The sequence below is a fragment of the Apis florea genome, unplaced genomic scaffold (genome assembly GCF_048593485.1).
Source record: "Apis florea isolate Af1SG1 unplaced genomic scaffold, ASM4859348v1 contig_37_pilon, whole genome shotgun sequence".
In the NCBI taxonomy this organism is placed as follows: Eukaryota; Metazoa; Arthropoda; class Insecta; order Hymenoptera; family Apidae; genus Apis; species Apis florea.
The window spans coordinates 1,650,965-1,678,900 of NW_028256861.1; the positions used below are offsets into that span (position 1 = coordinate 1,650,965).

The following is a 27,936-nucleotide window of genomic DNA, read 5'->3' on the forward strand; positions in this document are numbered from 1 at the left end:
GTTACTAAAATTTTATGTTATAACAAGAATTTCAAAATTTTTACTTCTTTATTTCTATTTTGTTAATACATGATATATTAAGAATAGATTATAGTGTGCAAGTAATTCAATATTTATTCATGATATTACAAAAAAAAAATAAAATAAAAGAATTACATATTTACAAAATGATTTTACCACGTATATAAATAACTTAGAATGAAGCTCGATCAATCCCTAAACAAATAATCACATTGTTAGGAGATAAATTCGTCTTTTTTACCCATAGATTCGAGATGAGCATGTCTGTCATCTCTTTGGAAGGGATATAATGGAAGAATCGATAGGTAGAAAGTGTCTCTACTCGACAGATTTTCGGGTAAAGGAAAGATATTTATCAGAAAGATTGTTCATTAACGTTTTTAACCGCGTTTCGTTGTTTTCTTATATAAAAAATAAAACAAGTGATATTTAACGAGTACTTTCAAGAAACTTCATTGTGCAATATTTATGTTTTTTAAGAAATGTACAAGTGTCAATATTATTAGACGCTTTTATCAATATTTTTATTGTATACATTATCCTGTTTGACGTCAATTATTTTTATTCAACAATATGTAGTTTCTAACATTTGACTGTATTGTATCAAAGATACAAAAGATGTTAAAATATAATAATTTCGCAATAATTTATGAAATAAATGTGAAGATAAATATATCACTTCATTTTGCTATTTTTTTATTTGTTTATTCTTTATGTTGCATATGTGAACATGTATTTAAAAATGTAGCTTATAATTCATGAAGTTTCTTTAAATACTCGCAAATATGTGACAATAATAATAATTAATAATAAGAATAAAATATAATAAAAGAATATAAATACATACAAATTTAAGCAGAAGATTGAGCTTGAAAATTCATGAGATGAGCCATTATAATTACATTTATTTGAATATTTATTAAATTAGATATTTTTTTTTCAAATGAATTAATCTTTTTCTTTTTTTTCTGAAAGATAGTTAAAAATTCATTTTTACATATATTTATCGTTCAAAACAAATAGCTCAAAATAAGTAGTATATTAAAAAAAACTGCGATAATGACATCTTGCGGTGCTTAAACTAAAACTAATTATATATTTACAGTAATTTTAATTACAAATCCGGCGACAAGTAAAAAGTGCACTAAATTAACGACACTAAGGACCGATCGATGTATCGAATTATGTATATATTTTTCATATATCTACTTTTTTATATGAATATATAAATATTCGTTTTATAAAACGAATTAAACTTGCTTTTAGTGAAAATTTTAATTCTTTTTAGCAAAAATATAAATTTCAATGATAACCTTGAATACATAATCGGTCAAAGTTTTCTTAAAAATAACTGCTTTGGAAGCCCTGGTCTGAGCTTTTTGCGAGACCTGAGATATCCTGCGGAGGATATGTAAGATAATATGTAAAATATATAATAAAATATAATCTTCTTCCATACGGAAGGAATCTATAAGCTCTACTCCGATAGAATAATCACTTCGATCTTTCAAATGATCGAATTCACGAATCGATCTTTTCTTAAATATTTTCTTATATTTTTTTTTATATTCTTTTGCAAAAAAAAAATACAATTTTTTTTATACTTTTGAAAGATAAAAAATTTTAACAACAATTAAATAATAATTTACAAAAATTTGAAAATTTTTTTCATAATCGATTCGTGATAATCGAACATATATGTGCGACCAAAAGATCGATGTGTTGGAACGTATCGGAGGTAAATTTTAGGATAATAATGTCCATCGTGTTTAATCGTTCTTCAGTTCCTTCATCGTTCTGTCGTTATTATACGCTCGTCGATAGAAATCTGAGAAGAGGACGAAGAAGATCGTTGAATGAAGCAGTAAAAGTGCTGCTACTAGTTTTGGATAGCCGCAATCGAATATCAAGGCTTGGGCGCTGTGTACGAATACCAAAAAGAATTGTACCTGTAAACAAAAAAAGGATACATATATAAGGGTGAGTCGAATTTTATATTCTTTTTTGCTAAAAAATTTGTTGATATCATTTAAAAATACAATAATGTTTGCTTAAATTTCAATTAAAATTTCTTACCTAAATTAATGAGTCTTATCACTATTTTATACCAGATATTAGATTAGATATAGGATAAAATAGCGATATATATAGTGGGAATGAGAAAATAGAATAGAAATATATAAGAAAAAAAAAAAAGAAAGAAAGAAATAATATAGAAATAATATATTTTCAAATAAATGGCATCGAAATATGTGATTTATTATCGTGGTAATAATGGAAGAATAATCAGTTATATGATCATATAAATATATTTATAGGATAAAATTTTAGCGAACAATGTGACGAAACGAAATGATTTTGTACGATCGATTAATTTATGGAAAGTAAAATTTTGCAATGCATTTATAAGACGTGCAATTGATTGCGCTTGTAAAACAAAGAATTTGCTATAAAAGGGAAAGTATTAGTTACTTTAAAATTACGTTAAAGTAATAGTTACTTATTATCTTCTTATTTTAATTTTTATTAAAAACAAAATAATTTATTTACAATAAGATGCAATTAATATTGCAATTTTGTGAATTTTATCGTTTTGTAGTACTTGAGTTTCATTTAATAATCTTTTTGTATTAGTTTTATGATTAATTAATTAAATTAGTGATATGTATTTTTTTTTTTATTAAGTATGTATTCTTTTACCCGATACATATTTCATGACGAATTTATAAATTTGTCTTTTTTTTGATCGAAAAATCGATTATTCAAATGGATTTTTTCCAATTAATTCAAAGATTCATTCACATAACCGGAATTATGAATGATAGACTGATTATTCTTTATGTTCATATAAATTATAATTAACTATTAAAGTTTCATTCATATACTTAAATAGAGTTTATATAAAAGCTATTCATTTATATCTCATTTATATCTAGACATTTGTTCGATCTAACCTCAAAATTGCCATCTTCGATTCAAATTTATCTTTTCAATGTACATACAGAAACTTTGTGCATATTCAATACAAATTTTCTGATTTCGATTTTATTAGAAATATCTCCGAATTGATAGAAATAATTAATTTTTTTATTACTTTATAATAGAAAAAGGTATTTTTAAATTATTTTTTACAATTACAAGTATAAAATGACTAACTGTTTCCTAATCGCATATATCACTTGAAATGTTCTGTACAATTAAAATTCGAAAAAAATATAAAAATAATTTTGGTATAAAATTATTCCGCACCAGAGAAACGAGCGAACACACAGTTTTCTAACCTCACGATTTATTCGAAACGAATTGAATGGTTGCGGAACATCCTGGAAAAGAATCGACGACGATAACCTCAAATGTAAATGAAGTAGGGAGAGTCACTTGCATTGTGCGAGAAAGGACAACACGAGTTTTCCTTATATATTTTATGCCGATGTACGAGAAATTAATGAGTCTTACGAGTTAAATAAAATACGCTTTGCAGAGAGCATAGGTGAGGCTTCATAGTCATACTATCGTTTCACTGTAACACAAAGCTTAACTTTGCAATAGTGTTCTGGTGGAGGACATTATACTATATGATATATTGGAATGCCAAATTGTTACGCCACCACGACCGAGTCCAAAGCAAGTCAACCTGCAATTGCCCAACGTTTGTACTTTTCACTTTCCTTCGTTCCTACTATATGTTTGTGAGAAATTTTGTTTATCGATTTGTATAAGTAGCCAACAATGACTCAGGATTTCGCGAAAATATCGTTATTGTCGATGTTCGACTCCTCCCAATATAATTGAGGCATTTTTATAGAAAGCTTAAATGGTAAAATTGAAAATTTTATTTTTTTGTTAAAAAATATTCTATGTGTAAATAAGAATTATTAATAATAGTGATAACTGTTACTGATATGTTGTATATTGTTTCTGAAAAATATTGTAGATATTTGTAGATATTTAACAATTTCTTTCTTGATAAATTTTCTTTGATAAAATCTAAGAGAAAGATTTAACTTAGATTTCCATTTCAATGTTTTATTATTATCTTGTGAAGAACAAAGATTATTATTATTTTGATTACTAATGACTATTTAATGGTTTCTGTTGCAAAATGTTGGATTAATTGAAAAGTTGAAGTAGTTGAAAGGGATAATTAATTGAGAAGTTTTATTACATTCTCGATTTTGAAGTTACAAATTGATTAGAAAAAAATTATGAAAATATACGTTAACATTAGCTGAAATGTTGAAACATTGAGAGATTTATGATAATCATTAATGAAAAATTTTTTCCACTGATTTTCATTAGTAAAAGATTAAAAGTTTAAGTTTCATTTAAATATAATTATTAATAAAAAAGTTCTTGAATTTTTCATTGATTTTCATTAATAAGAGATCAAATCATTTAATCTTTAATGTTTAAAGAATCAATGTTTAATAATGAAAGATTAAAATATTCATTTCTCTTAAATGCTATTTTTTGTAATAGTTTTTTTTACTACTTTTTTCTTTCATTTTTGAAAAAATAATTGTAAATTTAAAGAATATATAAATTACTTTTTTCTTTTTGAGATGTGAATTGTACTAATGTATTAATGTATAGACATGTATGTACGAGATGTTGCACGTTAACCAGCGAAACCTGAACACCAATGCTGAAATGGCGCGCATATGCAAACACTATGGTCGATGTGTCGTGGTTCCGTTCACTTTCATCAAATGCAGATTATTATCTAGCCCAACTGCAACCTGCACGTTGTGCAAGAAGAAGGTATCGCGAATCTCGCTCTAAAATGTATTTGGCGCTATTGGCCACTTAAGTATTGCGCGATTTAATCATTTGTGCTCAGAGATTGGAACTACGTGCCATCGAAATCTGATTTCAAAGATTAAGTCATCAACTATCTAACCTTTATCTAAAAAAATATTTATTATTATTTATTATTTCTTTTCTTTCTATTTATTATTAATTGAAAATCTCGTGTTTTTTTAAACATGAATGTTTTCTAACCTCTTCTGAATTCTAAAAAAGTTACTATAATTGATAATAGTGATCTCTTTGAAACTATAGACAAGATATTTTGTGATACAATATCGTTTGTACGATGCCACGAATATTGTGAATCTGAATATCATTCATCGAATTGAGATATGAATTTATTTAAGTAATTTTCAAAAGTTTTACTCTCAAATATATTCGTATTTTAAAGATAAGATTAACATCAAATTTCGCAAGACTATTTCATTTGAGATATCGTATAAACTATATTAGTTGCCTTAGAATATTTTGCTCGTGGAAAACATGTAAGAAACATTGATGTAAGAAACATTTGATGTCTTTCTTGTGTCTTGCGACCATTTTTTAAAGGTTAGGAACGTATCGTAGAAAATATGATTGTGTCGATACTTCTTTTTTTCTTGCAAAATATTCTTGAATTTATATTTATGTATCTCTTGCTAAAGTTAAATGAACTTAGTCAAAATGGAATGATATCGATTCTATTATTCAAAAGATAAAATATTGAATATTTGAAATGAATATATTGATATTTCTAAGACAAGTAAGATGCATTATTTTCTTGTATTGCAGATTGAAGTGTAAATGATTGCATCTGTAGATGCACATCTCTTCAAAATTACGAAGAAAATTTTGCAACTTGCAATTTATTGGTGAACGTGAGACTAAATACCATTCATTTTGACGTAATAAAATCCTTTCTCTTTTTTTTTTCTTCTCTGTTGCCTGTATTTACTTGTATCAATGTAATATCTATGATGTTACCACATAAATATTATTTTAACAAAATATTACCTTAAGTTCTTCTATTTTAGTTTTTGTGAAAAAATAAAAGTGTTCTATTTCTCAACTTGAAGACAATAATTGCGAATAATATTTCTTCCCCATAAAATAAGAATTCATTAATATTATTTTTATTTCGATATTAAATCTAGATACTAAAATCTATTTATCAAGAAAATTTTTTTATTTACTTAGATTAATTGTTGTTAAACTTCATCAATTCAAAAATTTTTATATCCTTTGTATTTTACATCTATTTTACATCTAACCATTGATTTTCTTCAAAAATTTATTGCGTTTAAATTAAAAGAATAATAATCTAAAACGTGTCAATATATTTTGGAACACTTTTAAAAGAAATATTCTAAAAGCCAAGAGAACACAACATGTTATCTCAACTATTTGTTCAAATTTGACGATTTTCTGACGACACGTACCCAACACTAACCAACTGCCATTCTTTGAAAAGTAACAAGTGACGGATCATTTTTAAAATTGATATAATGATTAAAAATTATTGAATTGTTTTTAAAATTGATATTTAAAAATATTCATACTCTTAATAACAAGATAAAATCATGAAAAAATCCTACGTTTTTTGGCTTAAAACGATATACCTACCAATTGTACGGTGGTGAGATGTTTCTTCCACCATAAGTATTTTTGATATTCCGGTCCCATAGCGGATACCATGTAGTAGAGGTACATTATTACATGCACCGCGTTATTTATAAGGTTTCCCAAAGTACCATGTCCCCCAGGAATGAATTTCACACAGATCCATGTCTCCAGAGGAGTCAATGAGTGGTGATACAGATGCAAAAATGTCACCTGACTCTCCTTCTTGCGCAAAACGAAAAATATCTGAAAATTTGTGGAATAGATTAAAAAAAATGTTGAAATTAATTATTATTAATTAAAAGAAAGTTTATTTTTTACTTTCATTATTAACATCGAATTATCATTATTTTTCGTATCAATATTATAATTTTCATCATTAAGAAAATGAAAAGACTTATTATTCTTATTGTTTATTATTAATTTATGAAATGATCATTAATTGAAGTAACAGTTAATCAAATGTAACGAATAATAAATAATAATGAAAATAATAAAACTACTTATTATATGAATGATGAAAATTATTATTATGAAAATTAACATTAAATTTTCATTGAAAATAACGAAGTTTATTTGCAAAAAAAAAAAAAAGTGAAAAACATTTGATTACAATCTACTTTATTCAATCTAAGATCTTTATTTCGCAAGAAAAATCATAACAAGCTTAAATGCGACGATTTTATCATGGACAGAATAAAATTTCTCTCTCGCGACACACTTGTTTTCGATTCGTAAGAGATCAGGTAAAAACAGTGTTCTGTATCATAATAATAGGCTCTAGCGAGGCAGATACCGTTTCTGCCTCGGTGATCAATTTCTATGACGAAAGAAATTCGGGAAATTACTGTGCACCATTGTCGAGCACATAGCAACGAAAATATTTTGATCCAGATTGAGATTTTTAGATTTTTAGAAACTCAAAATTCTCGAAATATTTTTTTTTTTTTTTTTTGAAAATCACAAAGCTAGATTTGAAGTCAAGAATTACGAGATAGCAATCAGAATTCGAATTTTTTTACATTTTTTGAAAAGTTTCAAGATATTGTCTTATGAAAATTTTTAAACTCAAATTCAGTGATTAGCAACAATTTTTTTTTTTTTTACTTGCAAGAAATTAAGATTTGAAAATTTGAATCTTTTTGAATTTCTTAAGAATTTCGAAATTAATTTCTCAAATTTTTTCTCAATTCAAGTTCGTAATTAATCGATTAGCAATAACAATAATTTTCCTAATAATTTTACATAGTACATAATTTAACGGTAAATTTTTTTGACTTGCAAATTAAGATTAACATTCGAGAATTCGAAAGGATTTCATTCCTATTTTTTGATCGATTCCATCTAATTCCATGTTTGATATTAACAAATTCAATTCTTTTACGTACCGTGTCAGCGAATTCCGTGAATTTGCTGATGAAGTACCACCAACATAAATTAGCCATTCGTAGCGCGGACGGATTATGGGAGTAATCGACCGGTTGACACTTATAACTGTAGTCTAACAACCAACCGGACATCAAGTGCTGTAAGACGCAGAAGTTCAAGGTTAAGGTATTGTTTTCTATGTTTAATGATAATTATGTAATTATGTAAGCAATGTGAACGAGTTTAATAACCTAACCTCATTAATATTTATGTTGAAGTGAGATATAGATTTAATAGAGGAGAGAATATTGGTTTATTAGTGTTTAACAAAATTGAAATGTATAAAATAGATTTTTGGAATAGATAATCTAGATATTATTTTGAAATTATTTCATTCAAAGAAGAATATTTCAAATAGTTGAAACAAATTTTAATATATTGAAATAATTAGTAGTAACATGCAAATAATTCAAGTTACTTTTAATGTCCAAGTAATAAGAAATTAAAAATAATTAATGCAAACTTAAATTGGTCAATGATAATTAATTTGCATGTGAACTTTTGTATTTGTTTCGACTTTTGAATCTAATCTTTAAAATATAAAGATTCGAAAATGTTTATTCGAAATATATTATTATTTAAAACATTGTTTTCTCATGTTTTGAGAAACTACTTGCTAAAATATTATTACACATTGTTCGTGTAAACTCAATTTTTTTTAAACAATAATCGAGGAAATAAAAATGTTTATCTATTTCAAAAATCTACAGTAATTTAACATCGACTTACGATTAATAAAATTGCACCATCGATTACTATCGTTTGCACGATACATTTTCACAAATGGCACGTAATGAAAAGTTTATTCTCTAATTTTGTAATTTCTCGTTAGTAAAAAAAAAAAAAAAACGTTTTACCATTTTTTTATCCAATTTGACGCACATTATTGACTCAACGCCTCGATTTCTCAATTACGATTTAATTATTTAAAAATCATCGTTTCCACTAAGGGAATAATAGGATAACTTTCCTTCCAGTTTTACTTTAACGATCATAATGCGTATAGTGTAACCACTTGGCAACGTAATTTTTTTTTAACAAAATATTTCGAAATGGCTATCCACGTATATATAACGTGTTTATATAAACAGAATACCACAAATACACGAAGTTACGAAGCTTCTTATTTCCTTTCGAAATCGAATTGGAATTTTTCTTCTTTCTGTGACGAGATTCTATCATCCATCAAGGAAATAGTCAATTCGAATGAAATTCAGCCCATGAAAGTATTTGAATAAATCTTTTACGATTATTTATCATTTTGTTAATCAGATCCAGATTTTTGTTGAATATATGACCTATGAAAAATATTATGAAGAATAAAAATGAATTTTTCGTCCTGATATGTTTTTTTCTCGTAGATTTAAAAATTAATATAAATAAATATAAATAAGCAGATATTTTTATAGTAATATCGAATTAATTTATATATGTATGTAACACGAAAATAGTTGAAAATCATTATCGTATACCCTCAAAAAACATCATAATCGCTCGATTTTCTTGGTATCCAATTATTTCTCGTACTTTTTTTTTCAACTCAGCATCGAGAAGTAATCTAGCCTGTATACAACTTTCTAAGATGATCCTCGATAGCTTTTATAATGTTCATTCAAGAAGATATGTTCTAGTTTTGTACTAATTTGGATCGAGATATTGATTACTTACTTATATGTACAGTTCTACGTTTAGTGCTGATATATATATGACATCTTTGAAGCTTCTCTAATATTATTTAAGGAATTGATTCTTTACGAAGAATTATTTCATTTGATGGGTAATCGTAAAATCAATTCACTATGATACTTGAACTAATCATTGATATGTTATTATGTACATATATATGTATAATTTAATATATATTATGTATAAAATTATTGGTTTAGACGAATTTATTTATTATAAGTTATTTACTCTATCTCTTTTCGTTCTAAACTTAATAAATAACTCTTAATCGATATTTTTTCACATTAAATTTTATTCAATTTCTACAATTCATTACGAATATATTAACATTCTATACAGGATATTCTAAAAATTGAGATAATTTCAAGCAACGTTTTCCTTTGCAAAAACTTTCGTTTTCGGTTTTGTTGACAAGTTATTAGTAAAAGACAGTGACCAATCACGAAGCGCGTAACCTAGTCGAGTCGCAGCAATAGCTATGTTGCCAACCGAACAAGTCCAAGCAATATATCTCGAAGAAAATGTGTTGATTGTAATGAATGTTTTTTCAATATTTTTTGATAAGAAATTATATCACGAACAACGAATAAATAAATAGATATAATATTCGATCTTCGAGATACGTTATTTAGACTTGTTCGTGATTGGTTGACACATAGCCAACGCTATTATCGACTAGATACTACTAACTAGAGTACGCGCTTTGTGATTGGTCAACGTTGTTAACAAAGCCGTAACGAAAATTTTTGCAAAGAAAAATATTGCTTGAAATTATATTCTTTATTTTATTTAATTAAAATAACATTTCATTATAAATAATATAATGAATAATAAAATAATAAAAAATTATAATAAATATCAATAATATAAATAATAATTATTACATTACATAACAATCGAAATAAATTACTACTGTTTCACGAAAGATATCATTTTGAAAAGAAGAACGATTATAATGATAATTTAATTTTTAGAAAATTTCTCGGCTAACTAAATTTACTTTGTTGTTTTTATTGGATGCACGAATAACGAATGCGCAAGTTTCATAGAAAAATTTCGAAAATACAGTGCCTTCATTTAATAAATCGCCAGTTCGAGTGTAAATCTGTTGAGCAACCCGTTTTTGATTCGAGTAAACTTTTCCCCTTTTGCAACATCGTGTTTCACGGATATACCTTTCTCATCCCTGTCCCCCATTAGTAGTTATCGCGAAGATCGATCGTCACGGCTGTTGTCCTCTTTCAAAATTTCTAAGATAAGTGAAATGAAATAGGAATTCTGTAGTTTCTTTTCGTGTGTTTTTCGAGAAAGATTTTTCTATCATCTATTGTCATAAATAAAAATAAAAGAAATATACAGGATGTTTCTAAAATTGTGACACAATCGAGAAAATGATTGCCGACAAACTATCACATCGTTCAAGATTTTGATATTGTTTGTGATAAACATTAGATTTAGAAATTAGAGAAGCATTTAATAATAATGCATTAAAATTTTTCGTTCGTTTAAATCCTACGAAAAAATTATTATATCATTATTGAAGATGGAAAACATTGATTGAACAGAAAGAGGTTAGGTTAGTATACCTATACGAAACTACCGTACTCTCGATTCATTTTTATTTCGAGAATCATCTCGTTTATATCACAATTTCAGAAATGCTCTATTTCATTTATACTTTACGAGGGAAATTTGTTATTTTGCGAATTTAACGTAATACGTAGCAAGTTATCGTACAATTCCGTCTTTGATTTGATGGACGAGTTGATTAACGAAAATTGTGTCGGAGAAGGGAACGTTTGGCGCAATGTTTCTTGCTTTTAATCGTAGCTCAAACTCTTGATTAATAGCAAGTACTTTCGATCAAGAATTTGCTTTACTAATGCGTGCGTTGCGATAGAGTGAAAATCGTTTCGGTCTTTGACCGATTACCACTCGTTAGAAGGCATAAACTTGAGAACGTTTTGCGACGAGCGTTATTATTAGACCGTTCAATTGTAGATATACTTCTTATTAGAGAATCATTTGGATCATTTGTCGTTCGAAATGATTAAAAAAAAAAAAAAAAAAGACGATTGAATACTTCTTTTGTAAGATTCGATTTAGATTTATATTTCTTAGTCGCATCCAACTTGATTCCAGATTATTATAGATGGGAGAAACTATCTGGTAAATATCGTAATAATTTTTATTGACGTGACGTCACATTATGCATTTTTGTATTTGGAATTAAATAAAATCATGTAAGTGATTCGTAATAAAAATTCATTCATTCTTCGTCAAACGGACAAGAAAATCTTCTTGATTTAAATACGTGAGTTTCATAAACTCACTTAACATTTTCATAACCTCGTTTTATAATATGACATCGTCTTTTTCTTCATCGTGATAAAAAAAATTTCGTCTGTTCTTCGATATTTTTTTATCCCCGATTTAACGTACCACTCTTCTCTCACAAAGCCAGAGTTCCAAAATTGTAATAAAGACAGTTAAATGACAGTTAAAAATTTTGATCGACACGTCCGAGGCACAGAAACGAACGAATCCGGTGTGAATGACCGACATGTCTCGAAGGACGTGTGGTTTTCGAGTCATCTTGAATCACGAGGTATATCTGATTTCGTGGACTTTGCTCTGGTGAGATTCGATAGAGGGCGCTTGCGAAACGCGACATTCCAACTTATACTCGATTAAGAAACTCTCTATACACGTTGAATGAGCTCAACTGATTATTAATTTTGGTATGGATTTTTATGAAAGTTTATGCAGGCGTGTAATAAATGTGTATGTGCAGAATAGAAAGGAGGACAGTTTCATTTTGATTTTTGAATTATTATTGTAATGTAACTCGTATAACGTGGAAAATAGTCGATGAAAAGATTTGATACAGATTTGACATGTTTCTTTTTTCTCTGTCTAACAGAGGATGGAATAGAGAGACTTAGAGTCTTCTGAATATCTTAAAACTTTCAATGTTTTTTGTTTTTTGAAATATAAGCTTGTAAATATAAATTTTAGATCTGAGTTTTTGTCTAAATATATGGAATTCAAGTTTTAATGTTTTATAAAAATTACATTTTCAAAACTCAAAGAGATCTTTTGAAAATAAAATTGTTCTATAAGTTTACCAAATCGTTCAAATGATCTGCAATGAATAATTTCGTTGGATGTCAAAATATCAGCTTTTCATCATGATACTTATTTCCAAAAGTATTTTGATATTTATATAATTTTAAACGGTTTAATTTTAAAATTATTTTTCATCATCATTACTTTTCTCAACAATTTATCATCATTCTTTGTTCCAAAATTTTAAACACGCCCAATTAATCTTACAAAATAAACTTAAAATACACTTTTCCACGTTTATATACGTCGTAAAAATTGAAGAAATATTTTACTCGTGTCTGGATATTTTTCTCGGCAACTAGAATGTTAATGTTAAACGGTAGCAGCTATTGTGATCGTTTATCGACGAAGGAGACCGTTCGAATCACCGGCTACACCGGCTATGCAAGTGCTAATGGCTAAGCGCTTTCACTGTTACACTTCGAACTGACGCATGACTTAACAAAATCCAACTGGTATTTTCATCCGACCCACTTGTATTCGTGATCTTCTTCGGAGAGAGGCGAAGTAGAGGTCTGCCAATGCATATTCTCATACGTCTTTTGAATAGCTTTGACGCATCAGCATATTAGAGAAAGGCTATTGGGTTTCGAAACGTTCTTGAAACCTTCTTAATTTAATTTAATTTTTATTTTTAAGTGTATTTTTATTTTATAGTGCGATTATATTTTATATTTTTTCATGAAATATATATTAATGATAACGATAAAATTGATAAAACAACAGTTTTAGAGATGATGAATCACTTATTTCAAGATCAAATTGTGGTTACAATTAATGGAGAAAGTTTAATAAAGTTTTTGTTCATAATATAATACATTCAATGAATTTGTACACAATGTTCAATATAAAATTATTATATGAATTTATTTATATTTAACCTAATATATTAGGTATATTTTTGATCTGATTGTAATTCCTTCTTATTCGCTTTCAATTATCATATTTTTAAGAATTAGATGAACAGATTAGATAGTATTTAAGGAATTTTAGATTAGAAATCAATAGAAGTGATTTGGAAGAGTTAGATGAACAGATTAGATAGTATTTAAGGAATTTTAGATTAGAAATCAATAGAAGTGATTTAAATTGATCTGCTCTAGATTGATAGATTCCATAAAGTAGTGTAATATATTTAATTTGTATTTACAAAAAAGTATTTGGCCTTTGCTGCCTTATCATCTATAATTATTATAACATAGTGTAAGAATTCTAATGAAATTCTAGCAATTTCTAAATAAGGAATTCAAAGAGGTAGCCGGATTAGGAAAAATATTTTGATGCCTAGCCAGCCTTTAAGCCTCTTTTCGCTTTAGATGATGAAATCTGCTTTTACATTCCTATTAGTTTGAACGAAATCACGTGTAACATTGCGTGCTTCAACTAGCATCAGATTTTTTTAATGAATCTTGAAGAAGAAAGAACTCGTGAACTACTTCTATCTAAGTACATCTTCCAAATAAATTCGAACTCTGTGAATTTGAAAGAAATATATAATTTGCAAGATAGATTTGAAATTTAAGAGTAGAGTACTTTATATGAAATTCTCCATTTACTTAAAAAGACAATGATTCTCGTAATTTTAAACAATTCGTATGGAAATATTTCTCCACATTTATTAAAAAACAAAAACCAATCAATTTGCCACACAACAATCTCTCTCTCTCTCTCTCTCAACTTTCAATTAAGCAAAATTCAGTTATCTGCCTCTCGATCTCGGCATTTCTTACCTCGTAGAGCATTCCCAACGAGAAGATCACTTGGAACGCGTTGTACGCGACCAAGGTCCCCCTCAGCTTGAACGGTTTCCTATTGGCCATCGCACGTGGACCCAGTATCGTCACTCCATACAAATAGAGAAGGACGATGAGAAACGTTGGTATCGGCGAGTCCATCAGGGGCCAGTCACTCACCCGTGGATCGGAAACCGTGGTGAGGATTTCCGTGTACTGGTCCAGCGCCATCTTGACCAGCCCTTGGGCGCCCACGAACGTTCGATTCGTGTCCGCCATCTCGATTCTCGATTCCAATTCTCTCTCCACCACCAACTCCGCTGCCGCCGACGCCATTTCTGAAAATAAGAGCTATTAAAATAAATTATCGGCCCATCGAAGTTTTTAAAATTGATTCGAGGGGAGAAAGCGTTATTTCTAAGGAGTCTCACTTCACTTTAAATTATGAATATTTAATCCTAACCTAACTTAATAATCGGTATATCAATTTTTGATGAATTTTGATATCGCAATAAATATGACTTTTAATACAACGAATTCAACTTAAATTTAATTCAATGTTTCCTTTCCAAAAATAGAATATATATTTATACACGTATTTTATCAAAGATTTATACGTAATTATAAAGTTGTAAAAAAAGGAAACTCGTATTTCAAGAAACGCAATTGTGAAACAGAGGGCATTGAAAGTAAAACGCGACAGGTCGAAAGATCGTCATCCTTGTATTGTATATAACAGCATTGTCTGATTAAGAAAGTGGCTATCCTTCCTTCGTAGAATCGCGTTTATTTATCTCTCTTACACTGAGTGATTAATCGGCTGTCAGAGAATGCAACGAACGATAGTATATTGCAGATTTGCAACAGATTTTGATGACTGGCAATGAGCTCATTTCTCTTGTGAATCATTATCATCATCATCATTATCATTATCATTATCCATTATCGTCGTGTTTCGCTTCCATCTCGATTTTCTCCTTCGATCGATCGTATCGATTTTTATCGAGTTTTACAATCTTTTCACTTCGAATTTCTATCGAATATATCTCGTCGTATACTCGTAATGAAACGATGTTGGTGTTGAAAAAAATGTTATTGCCGGTATTTTTGCATTTGCAGACTCTTTAACATGTTGATCGAAGAGATTTTTGTGATTGACTGTACCCTGTGTCGAGTAACTATAAATTGTTACATATTATAAAACTAGTGGATTTTTAATTAACCGTTAATTATTATTTTGGATAAAAAAATTACTCTTCACCATCTTATTAATAATCTTGCCGCATTTCACAAGATTGGTTGTGCAAGCATTCTCATGAGCTTGCACGAATGCTCGACTTAACACTGTCGTAATATTATTCGCAACTCGTTTTTTCTTCGATTTGCAAAAATGTCGAACTTATTCCTTATTCGTTAGGACGCGTAGAATCGATACAGATGATGTCTTTGTCAAATTTAACTATATGAAATCTTGGATACTCAATCTACTTAGCTCGATCGATAATATAATTTCAAATAATCACATTGATATTTACAACAGTTTTGAAACGAACGAACTGTAACAATTTTATATAATGTTACGAACGTGTAATTGTGTTGCACAATTGATGAGAAAAAAGATAATGAAGATAACTGATGTTACTTGTGAATAATAATATTTTCCAATGAATGAGAAATTAGATAATTAGGATTAATTGAATATCCAAGGTGTCTCGACGTCGTTCAACTTTCGCTCTTCATTCATGATTGCTCGAGTTGCTCGAGATGTAAAAGAGATGTTTTTTTATTATTATTATTATTATTATTATTTCTACAACTGCAAAATATTTCTTTATTTTGCGTTGCGACATTCGTAACGTTGAAAAAGAATTTTGTGGGACGTGGCTAATTTGAGTTCTACTTAATATGAAAGCGAAATATGAAAGCTTGAAAGTAGATACGTAGTGATAAAATTGAAACAAAAAAGGAAAAAGAAGTATTTATACGTTTGAAAACGAGTTCATTGAACGTGTTCCATTATTGCATAGAATATTTTTCATTTATCTTATTTTAGTTTAATTTTTTTTAATACGTAATTATTGCTGCAAAATAAATAAAATTATTAAATTGTGATTGTTGTAATCCAAGTAATATATATTATTTGATTTATATTACTCTGAATTTTCATGTCTTCTTGTTGTCTTCTTTTTGAATTTAATTAGCTGCACTTTTTTTAAATTAGATCAACTATAGAAAAACTATACTAATTTTTAGTTTACACTTAGTGCAGCAATGTCTGATTACGAATAATACATTTTTAAATTCTGAAAATAACTTCAATTATTTTCATCTCGTTGCCCAAAATTTTCATCGGTAAATATTTTACACGATCGAGAAAAGAGGTTAACAGGTTATTAACAACCAGCTTCAATTTTTCCTTGCTCGAAATTGCATCACGAGTAATCTGGTGATTTTTGGACAATCGTATCGGCTTTTGATCCAATTATTCGACCAGAGCGCCGTATATAACGAGAATGCGGTTTCACGCATGCGTCAACCGACTTTGTTTGGTGAAAAATATGCCACGAAAAATCGATCGAAAATGTTTGTCGATTATCTTTTGTGTTCGTGTTACGACAAGCTTTATTCAAAAGGCTCTATTCGATGAAAGATAAAGATTAATTTCTAAATCGAGTTATATTAGGTTAGGTTGAGTGCAATACAATTTTATGGCGTGGTCGTTTAGGCTATCGTGGAAACACGGTCACAAATTAGGTTAGACTCATGGCGTATAACAATTTACAATTATTTTTTGTTTTTTAATAAAACGGTATCAACTTCGTATATAATTTCGTATTATAATTAAATTTCTTACCGACCTCTTTGTAACCGACGTTATTGCCAGTAACCGTCGTTCATAAATTACACGACAAGGTGTACCAGCAATAACCAGCATAATACGTTACTAAGTTTTTAAAATAAAAGCCTTTTTTCTTTTTAAACAGTTTCGAACAGGAACAAGAAGTGTGATAAAAGTAAATGAAGAAAAATATTATTTGGAATAATGATCTTGAACAACGTATATCAAGGTCATTCAGTGAAATCACTTCCGTTCCAAATAAATTACTTTCAAAAGATATCCTTTTTTTTTTTTTTTTTTTTTTTTTTTTGTGCAAAACGCACGCCTCTCTGCCGAAAAATTATAATACAAATTATATTTTTTTTTACACAACGAAAAATACACATCGTTGCAAATGTAACTCGTTTTCCCCCGAAAAATTCCCCGATCAAATCAATTTCGTCGTCTCGTTTCACCTGGGCATCGGATGAACGGGACTCGTCACTCGGAGAAAGTCTCTCGTGGACCGCCTCTGTCGGTATAAAACAGCACATCCGAGGTTTCTCTGGAAGCGAAGCAACGGGTTGGAGAAAGAGAGAAAGGTGGGATGCCTTCTCTCGAACGGGAGAAAGGAATTCGACGCAGGCCAATAACGATAACCGACCGAACGATGACGGCGGGATGACGAGGATGAGATGATGCCCATTGGGAACGCGTCTAAAACTCGCTTGCTTAGAGTTTAGTGGGTAAGTGGGTCGTCGATCCGGTTAAACGCCGCGATCGACCTTTACCTCGTCCCTCGTATCCCGTGGTGTAGCCGGTTCTGTTCCTCTTCCTTCCATGTGTTTGAACGTTTTTTTTTTTTTTTTCTTATTTTTCTCTTCCCTTCTTCCTCCTCTTTCTTCCAACTTTTTGGGAAAATTAGAGTTACAAGGTAAAAAGGGGGAAGAGTTAGAAAGAAGAAAGTGATTAAAAAAATTTCTGAGTATAAAATGTGCTTGAGAATTTTTTTAGGAAAGTGGAAATATGAAATATTTATTATAATATTCCAAGTAATAAACGAGAGTAACGTCAAACGAAATTTTCTAAACGAGTGAAAATAAGCGAGCTATTGATTTTCTCCAAGGACACAAGAACACGAGTTAAGTTTCGGCCTTTTAACTAAAAAGCGAGAGCAAAAAATTAAATGGTGGTGGAATGGAAGCCGCTGATTGGTCGGTCGACGATAATTTTCCAACGGTCGGTCGGCAGATAGAAATTTAACGAAAAACACGCACGTATATTGTTAATATATATATATATATATATATATATATATATATATATACATAGTGGGCGAGTGAATTTCACGAGCTAAGATTGAACGATGAGATTAAGAAACGAAAGAAAAACTGAGAAAAGCATAAATGCGCGTGCGCAGTTGGAAGGATCGTTTGTTCCACGCACCGAGAAACACAGAGATATTAATATAGACGCTTGCAACTCTACACTACTAGAAAACTACACAGAAATACATTTATTGTTATAACATTACGGATTAGATACGTTAAAAAGAAATTTTTTTTTAAAATACGTGAAATCTAAGAATTATATAAATCATCAAAGTTTAAAACAAGGATTGATATACAACAAATTTTCTTCGGTTTCTAAACAAATTTTGTTCGAACATTCTTACGAAGATTATTTTACGGAATCTGCTCACCGTGGAAAGAAAATGAAGTCGGATAAAGGATCAAGATTGGTGCAATTTAAAATTCAGCTTCTTCACTTCCAAGGATTGACGAAGATAGATCTCAAGAACGAAGAAGTGGTATCCAAGTGATTTCAAGGATACTTGTTTCTCGAGTGCACATACGCGATGAGAAACGAGAGAAATTTAACTCATACTTATTGAGCGTTCAATCAGTCCTGATAGACGACACCGATTCTCCTCTTCTCACTTTCGTCTCGCGCGTATCGCGTTGACCTCGATTACGACGATTAAAATCAAATCACATCTTCTTCGTACGAAATTCGATCGAGGACAACAGTGCTAATTACTTGTGTATATCTGACAATCAATTGAATGGAAAATATTTATTGTACATTCGTGTTGTAAAAAACATATATATTTTTTTAATTCAACGAAGCAACGATTCGAGATGATTTTTTTTTTTTTTTTTTACGATACACACGATAGAAAAAAAAAATAAAAATGCAAATACGTACATCGAAACAATTCGAAATAAATTATTTCGAATCTATATCATTTATAGAGTTTCTCACTCTATCTGTCTATTCATTTCATCGATTCGCGAAATCACTTTGATCCGAGTGAATAATAATCCATCTTTCACGAATCATTCACGAAATCTACTCATTCATCGGATAACCAAGGAATAAAGGCGACGATTTATAACGTGCCTTTATACGTATTGTTGAAGCTCGAACGAGACGCAACAATGTTTACCTTGACTGAGAATGAACCAGGAAGAGGAGAGAAGGTGAGAGAACGATTCTGCAGTTGTGGAATGTTAATGCGATTGTCGACCGATGAAAAACACGCGTGTATATAAACAGAGACAATCGTTCGAGTTTTGAAGAGCGCTGGCTTGTTTTGAAATTCGATCTATTTCGACGATTCGAAAATACGAGTCGGACGAAAGCTCTCGTCTGTTACGAGAGATCGCATTACCCCGCGTCATTAATCACCATCTTCTCGAGAAAATGGAAAATGGACGATTGCATTAACCCGTCATTTATCGAATTATCCTTGGTTTTCATTTACGACAGTGTTTCCCAATCTTGTTGCGGTCTCGCTTTAGAATATTTTCATTCATTATTAATGTATCGAAGAAATGAAATTAAAATTTTTCGTATTCTTGGAAAAATTTCTTGAAATCGTATATTTCGTAATGAATTTTATCATCATTTTTCAACACGTGATTAACGATGATTTTTTTTTTTTTTTGTGATGCATCGATTATTCGATGAATTCCTCGTTCCTCGATTAACCGTTTGTTAAATATATATGTGAATATACGTTGAATGAAATTTTCAAATGTTTGCGAAATGCTCAAAAAGCAAAGATTGAGAAACACTGTTCGTTTGATTTTTGCATCGATCGTGACTGATCGTGCAATTACAACATGAATAAATATCTTCATGACCACTGTTTACACTTTATATATCATCTTTCATAAGATTGTTAAATCACTTCGAAAGTAACAGTAGTTAAATAATAAATTGTCAAAATTGATGAATAAATTGTGATCATTTATTATCATCTTACGTAATAATAGATAATAATAATAAGTTAATTCTAATTATCTATTAATTTATTAAAATGAAATTTTACACCCGACTTTCTATCATATATAATTAATTATTTATATGTCAACTTTTCATTCAATAATTTATATAAATTTATTGTAAATATAATTAAATATTTGTATTTTTTTTTTTTTAAAATTCAAGTTTATTAATAATTTTCTAAAGAAATTTAAATATATTTCGTTGACACATTTGTGGAAGATCTTGAACTCAAAACGCAAAGCACAAAAAAATATCGATCGAAATTTCTTCAAATTTCTTATAAGCGATTGAAGTGTTGGACGAAGTTAGACGAGACAGAGACAGATTCTATTCATCCAACGCAAACTTCAGTTTCGTCATAACTTGACAAACAAGCCTTAGCCAACACTTTTTTTGCACATCAATTTTTTTTATCTTATCCGTTTCGATCTTTAGAATTGTAACATCTTCAAAAATGTTTCATATACATATATTTTATTTATTCCACTTATCATGGTAGATCCTAACAGCGAAGAAAGTAGTAGTAATAGCTTCCTTTTTTGCGTGTATTTTCTCCACAGGTTCATTGTCACGGATCCTTTATTTTCATGGCAATTGGAAACATCGTAAATATTGTTCTAGGTTTCAAAAAATCGCGGTTTCGCGGTTCTTGTTAAGAACAGTTAATTATTGGGGATATTAGTTGCTCCTTTACTTTACGCTACTTGTTGCTACCTTGATGGATCGTAAATATTCAAAGTTCAAAACGCTAAAACATATTCCATTTTTATTATCTCGTTCTTTACAACGAAACGTGAAAGGTTTCTCGTTCGATTAAAGAAATTTGCTTGCCCCTCCCCCCTTCCCCCTCCTCGCTCTCCCTCCCACGGCCTTCGTAGATCTCTTACGACAGGTCTTTCTAAGAAATAGCAGTGTCGAGAAATTTTTTTCTTTTTTTTTTTTTTTTTTTCTCTCTCTCTCTCGAAAGTTTCGCGATTCCCGATGAAACAGGTGAAAATACGGTATACATATTGAGTGAAATATGATCAGAGAAGAATCTTTAAACTTTCGAGAATCTTCTTCTTTTTTTTTTTCTTTTTTCTTTTTTCTTTTTTATAGGAACACGTTGTTGTCTTTCGCGCGGCTTTTAAATTTAAGTGGGAAAAGATCTTTTCTTCACGTGATAATAATAAACTTAAGGAGAAGAGAATTTCTTCGTAAATTGATTCTTGTCAGACGGGTGCAAAAATTTTCTATTTCTCAAAATGAAAAATGACCCGGTTTGAAAGAGTTCAGCGTCTCGCGCAGTTAATCGCAGAAATTGTCATTGAACGTCTTACGTGAACAGGATATTTCTCCTTAAGTTAATTTAAATTTACTCGCCATAGGCTGGCAATTGATTTGGCCATAGTTGAGGACGATGATTATTTACGGAGTGTTTCGGAGTAAATCACGATTCTTTTATCCCAAAGGATAATTGATTATCAAAATTTTGAAGTAAGATAATATATATTGTATTTTTATCGATTCGATTTATTAAAAGTATAGATGTACAAAAAATATTTCGTCCAACCGAAACCTCATTTACTTAATAAATAATTTGCAAATAAGAGAAGGATTATCCGAAGCTTATTATTTTTACCTATTATTTTTTTCTAATACAAAAGTATCGATTCATTCCGAACCGATGTTCAAAAATTAAACGAAAACACCGCAATATTTTTCTAATTGAGAAACGAATGGCTGCAGCGAATGAATCCGGTTCGTTTTGTAAATCGTTTCGAAGAAACTCGTTACATTCCACTCGAACGTACGAGTGGAAAGAGTGAAGTTTTAAAAATGGTCCAGCGACCTTGTGCCGAATATTTCGTTTAATGGATTGCATAACGCTTGAGTATTCACTCGAATCGGTCATACAGATCGGGTAAAAAGAAGAAACTTTTCTATTATAATCAGCAAAAAAGTAAATCAAATTGCCTAATATAAATATCAGGCTTGTTCGTAGCCTATCGAATGCAATGCAAATATTTTGTTTTTTAATTGTTATTTGGTTCGATACAAATACAAAGTAAAAATAAATTCTTGGTAGACAGAATGCAGTAACGAAGAATAAAAGTATTTCATCACACAACACGATAAATTACGCGATTGTTCTGAGCCTTATGCGACTTGTATGACACTTGGGACAGGTTGATACGGTTTACTTTTTCGTGGAAAACGAGGTGCAATTAGGTTTGTTAAAAACAAAAAAGGGGTGGCGATGAAATCGAAACAATTGTGGGAAAATCGTTTCATACGTTGCAAACGAAGAAATATCAATAATTTTATTACACGCGTATAGCAGTGGATTAATAATATGAAGAGCAATGACGCGACACTAGCGCCACGTTGACCGTTAACTACCAATACGGAATGTATTTACTTATTTAATCAGTTTTAGATTCGTTTTTTGCTTTTACTTTTTTCAAATAAATATTTTTCCAAAGCAAGTAATAAGAAATATATCTTGTGCTTGAAATTTACTTTACTTTAAATTACTTAAATTCATTTCACGTAAAAATGCACGCGTGAATAAATTTTATAATCCCGTTTAAGCAATACTAATAAATTAATTTCGACTTACTCGCGGGATTATCTTAATTATTTTAAACGATTATTATTTAAGATAAGCGTTTTGAGAATTTTCTTTTCTTCGGACTTTTTGCGAGAAAGAAAAATATCGAAAGTGAGATTTGTCGATACCAGAAAATTCATCTTGTTATATTTATAGTGTCAAGTGATAATCTGAAATAAGATGCAAACATTTCTTAAATTGAGCTTTTTCGTATGAAAATGAAATTTAATAAAAAAAAAATTGGCGGGTCAACTTGGCGCAAAATTGTTAAATGGAGAAAAAGTGTGGCACCACAAGTTCATCAATCGTACAAGTTTTTTCTTTACTGAGGAAAAGTAGGATCCCGCTTTATGAAAATTAATTCGACTCGCATCAGCGATGCGTATCATGTTTATTTATATAATTTATGCAAAAAACCCGGCAATTAATCTCATTGTAACTAATTTCATTTGTAATTCATCAAAGTTTTTCAAAGTTTCGCGTTCAATCAGAAAGGATCAGCAATTTAAATCCCTGGATATTTGCTCGTGGTTTGTCTGGGGAAATTTTGCGCGCGGGAAATTCAAAAGGCGGGGCCGAAAAGTCACTAGAACCGACGAACGAGAGAAATCCCATGCATCGGAATAATATCTTCCGAGATATTCTCTTGCTCCTATTTCGTGATCTGATTAACAATTGACGTGCGTGTGAATGTGCACAAGTATCAATTATATCGTGCAAATTTTTAGAACGAATCTTATCAACCACCTGTATAGTTTGTACAGTGCGTAATTCACGCATCATTTTTTGAACACTGAGGATTAACTTTTTCTCCCCCCTCCCGCAATTCTAGCTCTAGAATCAACTTAAAAAAACGATAATCCAGCGAAGATATTACAGATAACACATAACTGTTTCCGCTCGATGATGGAACAATTACCAGAAAAGAGGAGGAAAGAAAAGGAAGGAGGAGAAGAAAAGAAAATGAACAATGTCGTAAACATATCCATAAATCGTGCCGCAATATTCGACTCGAATTCCAAAGAGATGAAATGTATGTGCACAAACAGAAGGAGGAGGAGGAGGAGGAGGAGGAGGAATCCTCTCTCGGAGAAGATTCTTGATACTCTTCTTTCTTTTCATTTTCTCGCGATTGACCACAATTGACTCGATCTATGGACAAACGAATTTCCAAGTGAAAAAGAAAAAGAAAAAAAAAAAAAAAAAAAGAAATTCTTGTATCGTGCAAAAGTGTGCCACGGCGCATCCTTGGTTTTAGACGATTCGAAAGGAATGCCGGTGGAAAAGAATGCCTGACCTCTTTTATTCCATCGAACAGAATCTTATCCACGAAACTTGCCTCGAAACTATCAGCTGCTTATCACTGTCACACGTGTAATCGAGGAGAAATTGGTTTACGAATAACGCGTCGTGCGTTGATGGAATGCCAGCAAAGCGGTGACAATCTTTTACCAATCTTGGAAACGGACTTTTCACCGTTTTCGAATGGGAGAATGTTTTTGTGCGAGAAGGAAAAAAAGGAAGGGGGGTAAATGGGACGTTTAGCGAACGTTTAGATGTGTTTTTAGACTCGAAAGTTTTTGAGGATCTTTTTCATTTCTTATTTTTTTTTTTTTCGGATTTGTGAAAATTTTCGGCTATTCTTTATTTTTCCCATAATCGTGTCAATGTGAATGATTGAAAAGAGAAAAGAAAAACGTTGAAAATTTGCAATTAAAAATTTTCCGTTGAATTGTAAAAATTCGAAATTGAAATTTTCGATTTTGGATATACTTAAATATTTATTAATTTATTGTTTTGAAAAAATCGATCATTAATCGAAGAGTTAAAATTAAGAGAGAAAGAAGAAGGCAAAGAGGAAGGACAATAATGGATATTATATTGTAAGAAAAGTAAAAAAGTAGAGAAGTACGTCGAAGTCGTAATGTCGCTATTGAGACTTTCTCAAGTAGAACACACCCCTAACTGATCAGACGTAACGCGAAATCGCACGAAGTGCACGTTCGATCGATTATTTTTGTCCAAACAACCGGACACTTCACTCGTTTCACAATGTTTCACAGTAAAAATTTTACGAATGGCTACCCTCGAAAGTGTAAAACTCTATTTTGCAACTCTCTCGAAACGTTCGATCTGAATGATAAGCGCAGGATGTTTGCATGTAAACAATGAGTTTGTGAAATTTTCATTCGTGATACTTTTCTTAATTTTCTTAATTCAAAATGCACAATCAAATTACAATACAAATTATACGGATACAATTATTGGAAACATTGTATCCAGATAATTAATTTTCATTGAATTGTCTCGGTAATTTAATAACAACGACAACTTGATAACAATAACAATTTAATAACAATTGACTGATGTTACAGATCCTTTTTCAAATTAATTAAATTATTTGAAATCAAAAGATTTGAAAACTTGCACTCTCTCACTGTGCACATTAAGGTTAACTTTCCACGTTTCTATTGTAACTTCCCATGCCGTGTCAAATTCAATACGTATCTGTGAACACGATGATTTTTATCTTTTTGATCCTGCAAAGGACGTTTTTTAAACGTAATAAAATTAAACTAATTAATATTTCACAAAATATCATTAATTCGACTGCACGTTGCGTTAATTCAATTTTTACTGATCGACAATCAACGATGCCGAATCGACTGTTGCCGAGGACAGCCGAATATTTCCGAGATCGCGATTATCTCCATCATTAGAAATAAATATCTTTGTTTCTAATTTCATTGTAATTACACGCCACTTTTTCGTTCTCTTCGCCATTTCACTATTTCGACACTCTTATTTATTATTCTATATATTTATATATTTTACATTATTCATATTTGTTAAATTGAAATTTAATTTTACTATCCTCGATTCACTTCTCTATATTCGATATACCTTTAGCCATACATGATGAACAAGGTGAGACGATCGTGCCTGGCGATTGTTTCTCTTTCGCGTGCCACAGAATCCACTTTTTGTGTTTCAATTATTACTTTTACGTGCCAATTATCGTTCGATTATTGCATGTTTAATTAAGTGGCACGGATTCATCAAATCGGACAATTATATATGTATATATTGGAATGGAGAAAATAATTTGTTAAATTTTTTTCTTGAATATAATAATTGTATAAATGGATTTTAGCATTTAAAATATTATTATATAAAATTTAAATAATAAAAATTTCAGAATAGCGTTTGTAATATTATATTACATCGTATAATATGTAATTGCTGTATTATTAAATATGGATATCGTTCAATGCCATTTTAACGAGTAATTCATTGCTGAATAAGAAAAAATAATAATAAAAAACAGGAAGATACGTTTAATTAACGATATATAAAATAAAAATGATCGACACTTATTGAACTTAGATAATAAATATTATTGTTTATATTATAACATTACTTAGAAATTAAAATATTTTAATTTTTATATACCTTATTTTTCGATTTTTGAATTTTAATTAATCTCGTTCGTTCGAGATAATTATTTTTATCTCGACCCTGTTGGAGAGTATAACGGAACCTGTTCTCCGAATCTGTCTTTACAAACCGACGAACATAACATTTATCAGGATCATATTGATCGTCTCGTGTAATACCAGTTTTCATTCGATCTTCGAATGTTGTTATGAATTTAGGTCGAGTTCGAGAAATTTGATTTTCTCTCTTCAATCCCATTTCCATAATGAGAATTTTTTTCACCAATTTGCCCATATCTGTTCATTCATATAGCGCGACCAATGCAATTTGACACGCGTCAAAGGAATAATGAAGCTTACCTTGTTCACCAACGAAAACGACGCCGTTTCTTCTCGAGGAAAATGCCAGCAGTATCTCTTCCACCTTCGCGTATCGGCCTCAATGTTCAATTTCTAATTTCCTCCTGGACAGATCCAAGCCCTAATCCTTCTTTTTTTTTTACCGTTCTTGAATTACCGTTTTCAAAAACGGTACCTTGCTCACAATTTTTCCCCTCCTTTATTAAAATTAATCAACGTTTCGCTCTTCTTCGATATTTTCTCTTTTCCCCAATGGACACTAGTTCACAAATCTCCTTTTTCCCAGTTGCATTTTCTCTCCTTAATAGATTCTTTGTTCACGATCTTTCCCAATGGATTTCGATTGATCCTCATAACCTTCTTACTTTCCTCCCAACATAGATTCTCCTCTCTGGGAGAGAGAGAGAGAGAGAGAGAAAGATAGAGATAGAGAGAGAGAGACACGCACACACACAGATCTTCAACTTCCCAAATTTCCCAAAATTTTCTCCCTCCCCCCTCAAATTTGGATCCTCAAAATTCTTCTTCCCCCTCTTCAACAGGATCTTCCCTTTTTGCACATATACTATACTAACAAACATTCACCTCTCTTCTTCCCCTTCTCACAATCATCCTTTCCTCACAATCTTCCTCCCCTTCGCAAAAAAAAAAAAAAAAAAAAAAAAAAAAAGAAACCAGTCGATATATAACACTCGTATACCCACAATTCACGATTTATTATACACTTGTTTATTTATTTATTTATTTAGGGATGATAAGACACGCGCATTTGTATAAATGTGAAATTCGAGTGTGTGCACGCGTATATATATATATATATTTATATGTGCGTATATGTATATAAATATATATATATATATATGTGTGTGTGTGTATATATATGTATCAAACGTGGGTCCAACGGTCGATGCTGCGTGAATAGTCCGCGGCCGAGCGAAGTAGCGGTTTAAGTATTGGTTAAGCAAGTGGGGTCCGGCCGGCGGGGTGGGGGTGTGTGGGCCTTCAGGTGATCGCCTGAAAATCTCGTGC

The 27,936-nt window shown here is 30.3% G+C and overlaps 2 protein-coding genes across 3 annotated transcripts in view; one reads left to right on the forward strand and one right to left on the reverse strand.

The window, feature by feature from the left end:
* Window positions 1-96: 96 nt before the first annotated feature.
* On the reverse strand, window positions 97-27,827 carry LOC100870689 (very long chain fatty acid elongase AAEL008004). Its single transcript, XM_086916147.1, has 6 exons — window positions 27,493-27,827; window positions 26,908-27,298; window positions 14,403-14,743; window positions 7,818-7,955; window positions 6,433-6,675; window positions 97-1,970 (listed from the first exon to the last, which is right to left on the reverse strand). The coding sequence occupies exons 3-6, from the start codon at window positions 14,739-14,741 to the stop codon at window positions 1,791-1,793; spliced, it is 900 nt and encodes a 299-aa protein (XP_086772273.1). The 5' UTR covers window positions 14,742-14,743; window positions 26,908-27,298; window positions 27,493-27,827; the 3' UTR covers window positions 97-1,790.
* sit (stuck in traffic) overlaps window positions 1,862-27,936 on the forward strand; it is a 50,636-nt gene continuing 24,561 nt past the window's right edge. Inside the window, exon 1 of one of the 2 annotated variants that reach the window (XM_086916146.1) lies at window positions 1,862-2,001. The gene's annotated coding sequence lies outside the window, so the exon portion shown is untranslated. Of the gene's footprint in view, window positions 2,002-7,883; window positions 7,984-27,936 lie in introns of those variants that run through there. The other variant, XM_012495363.3, reaches the window with a different exon arrangement.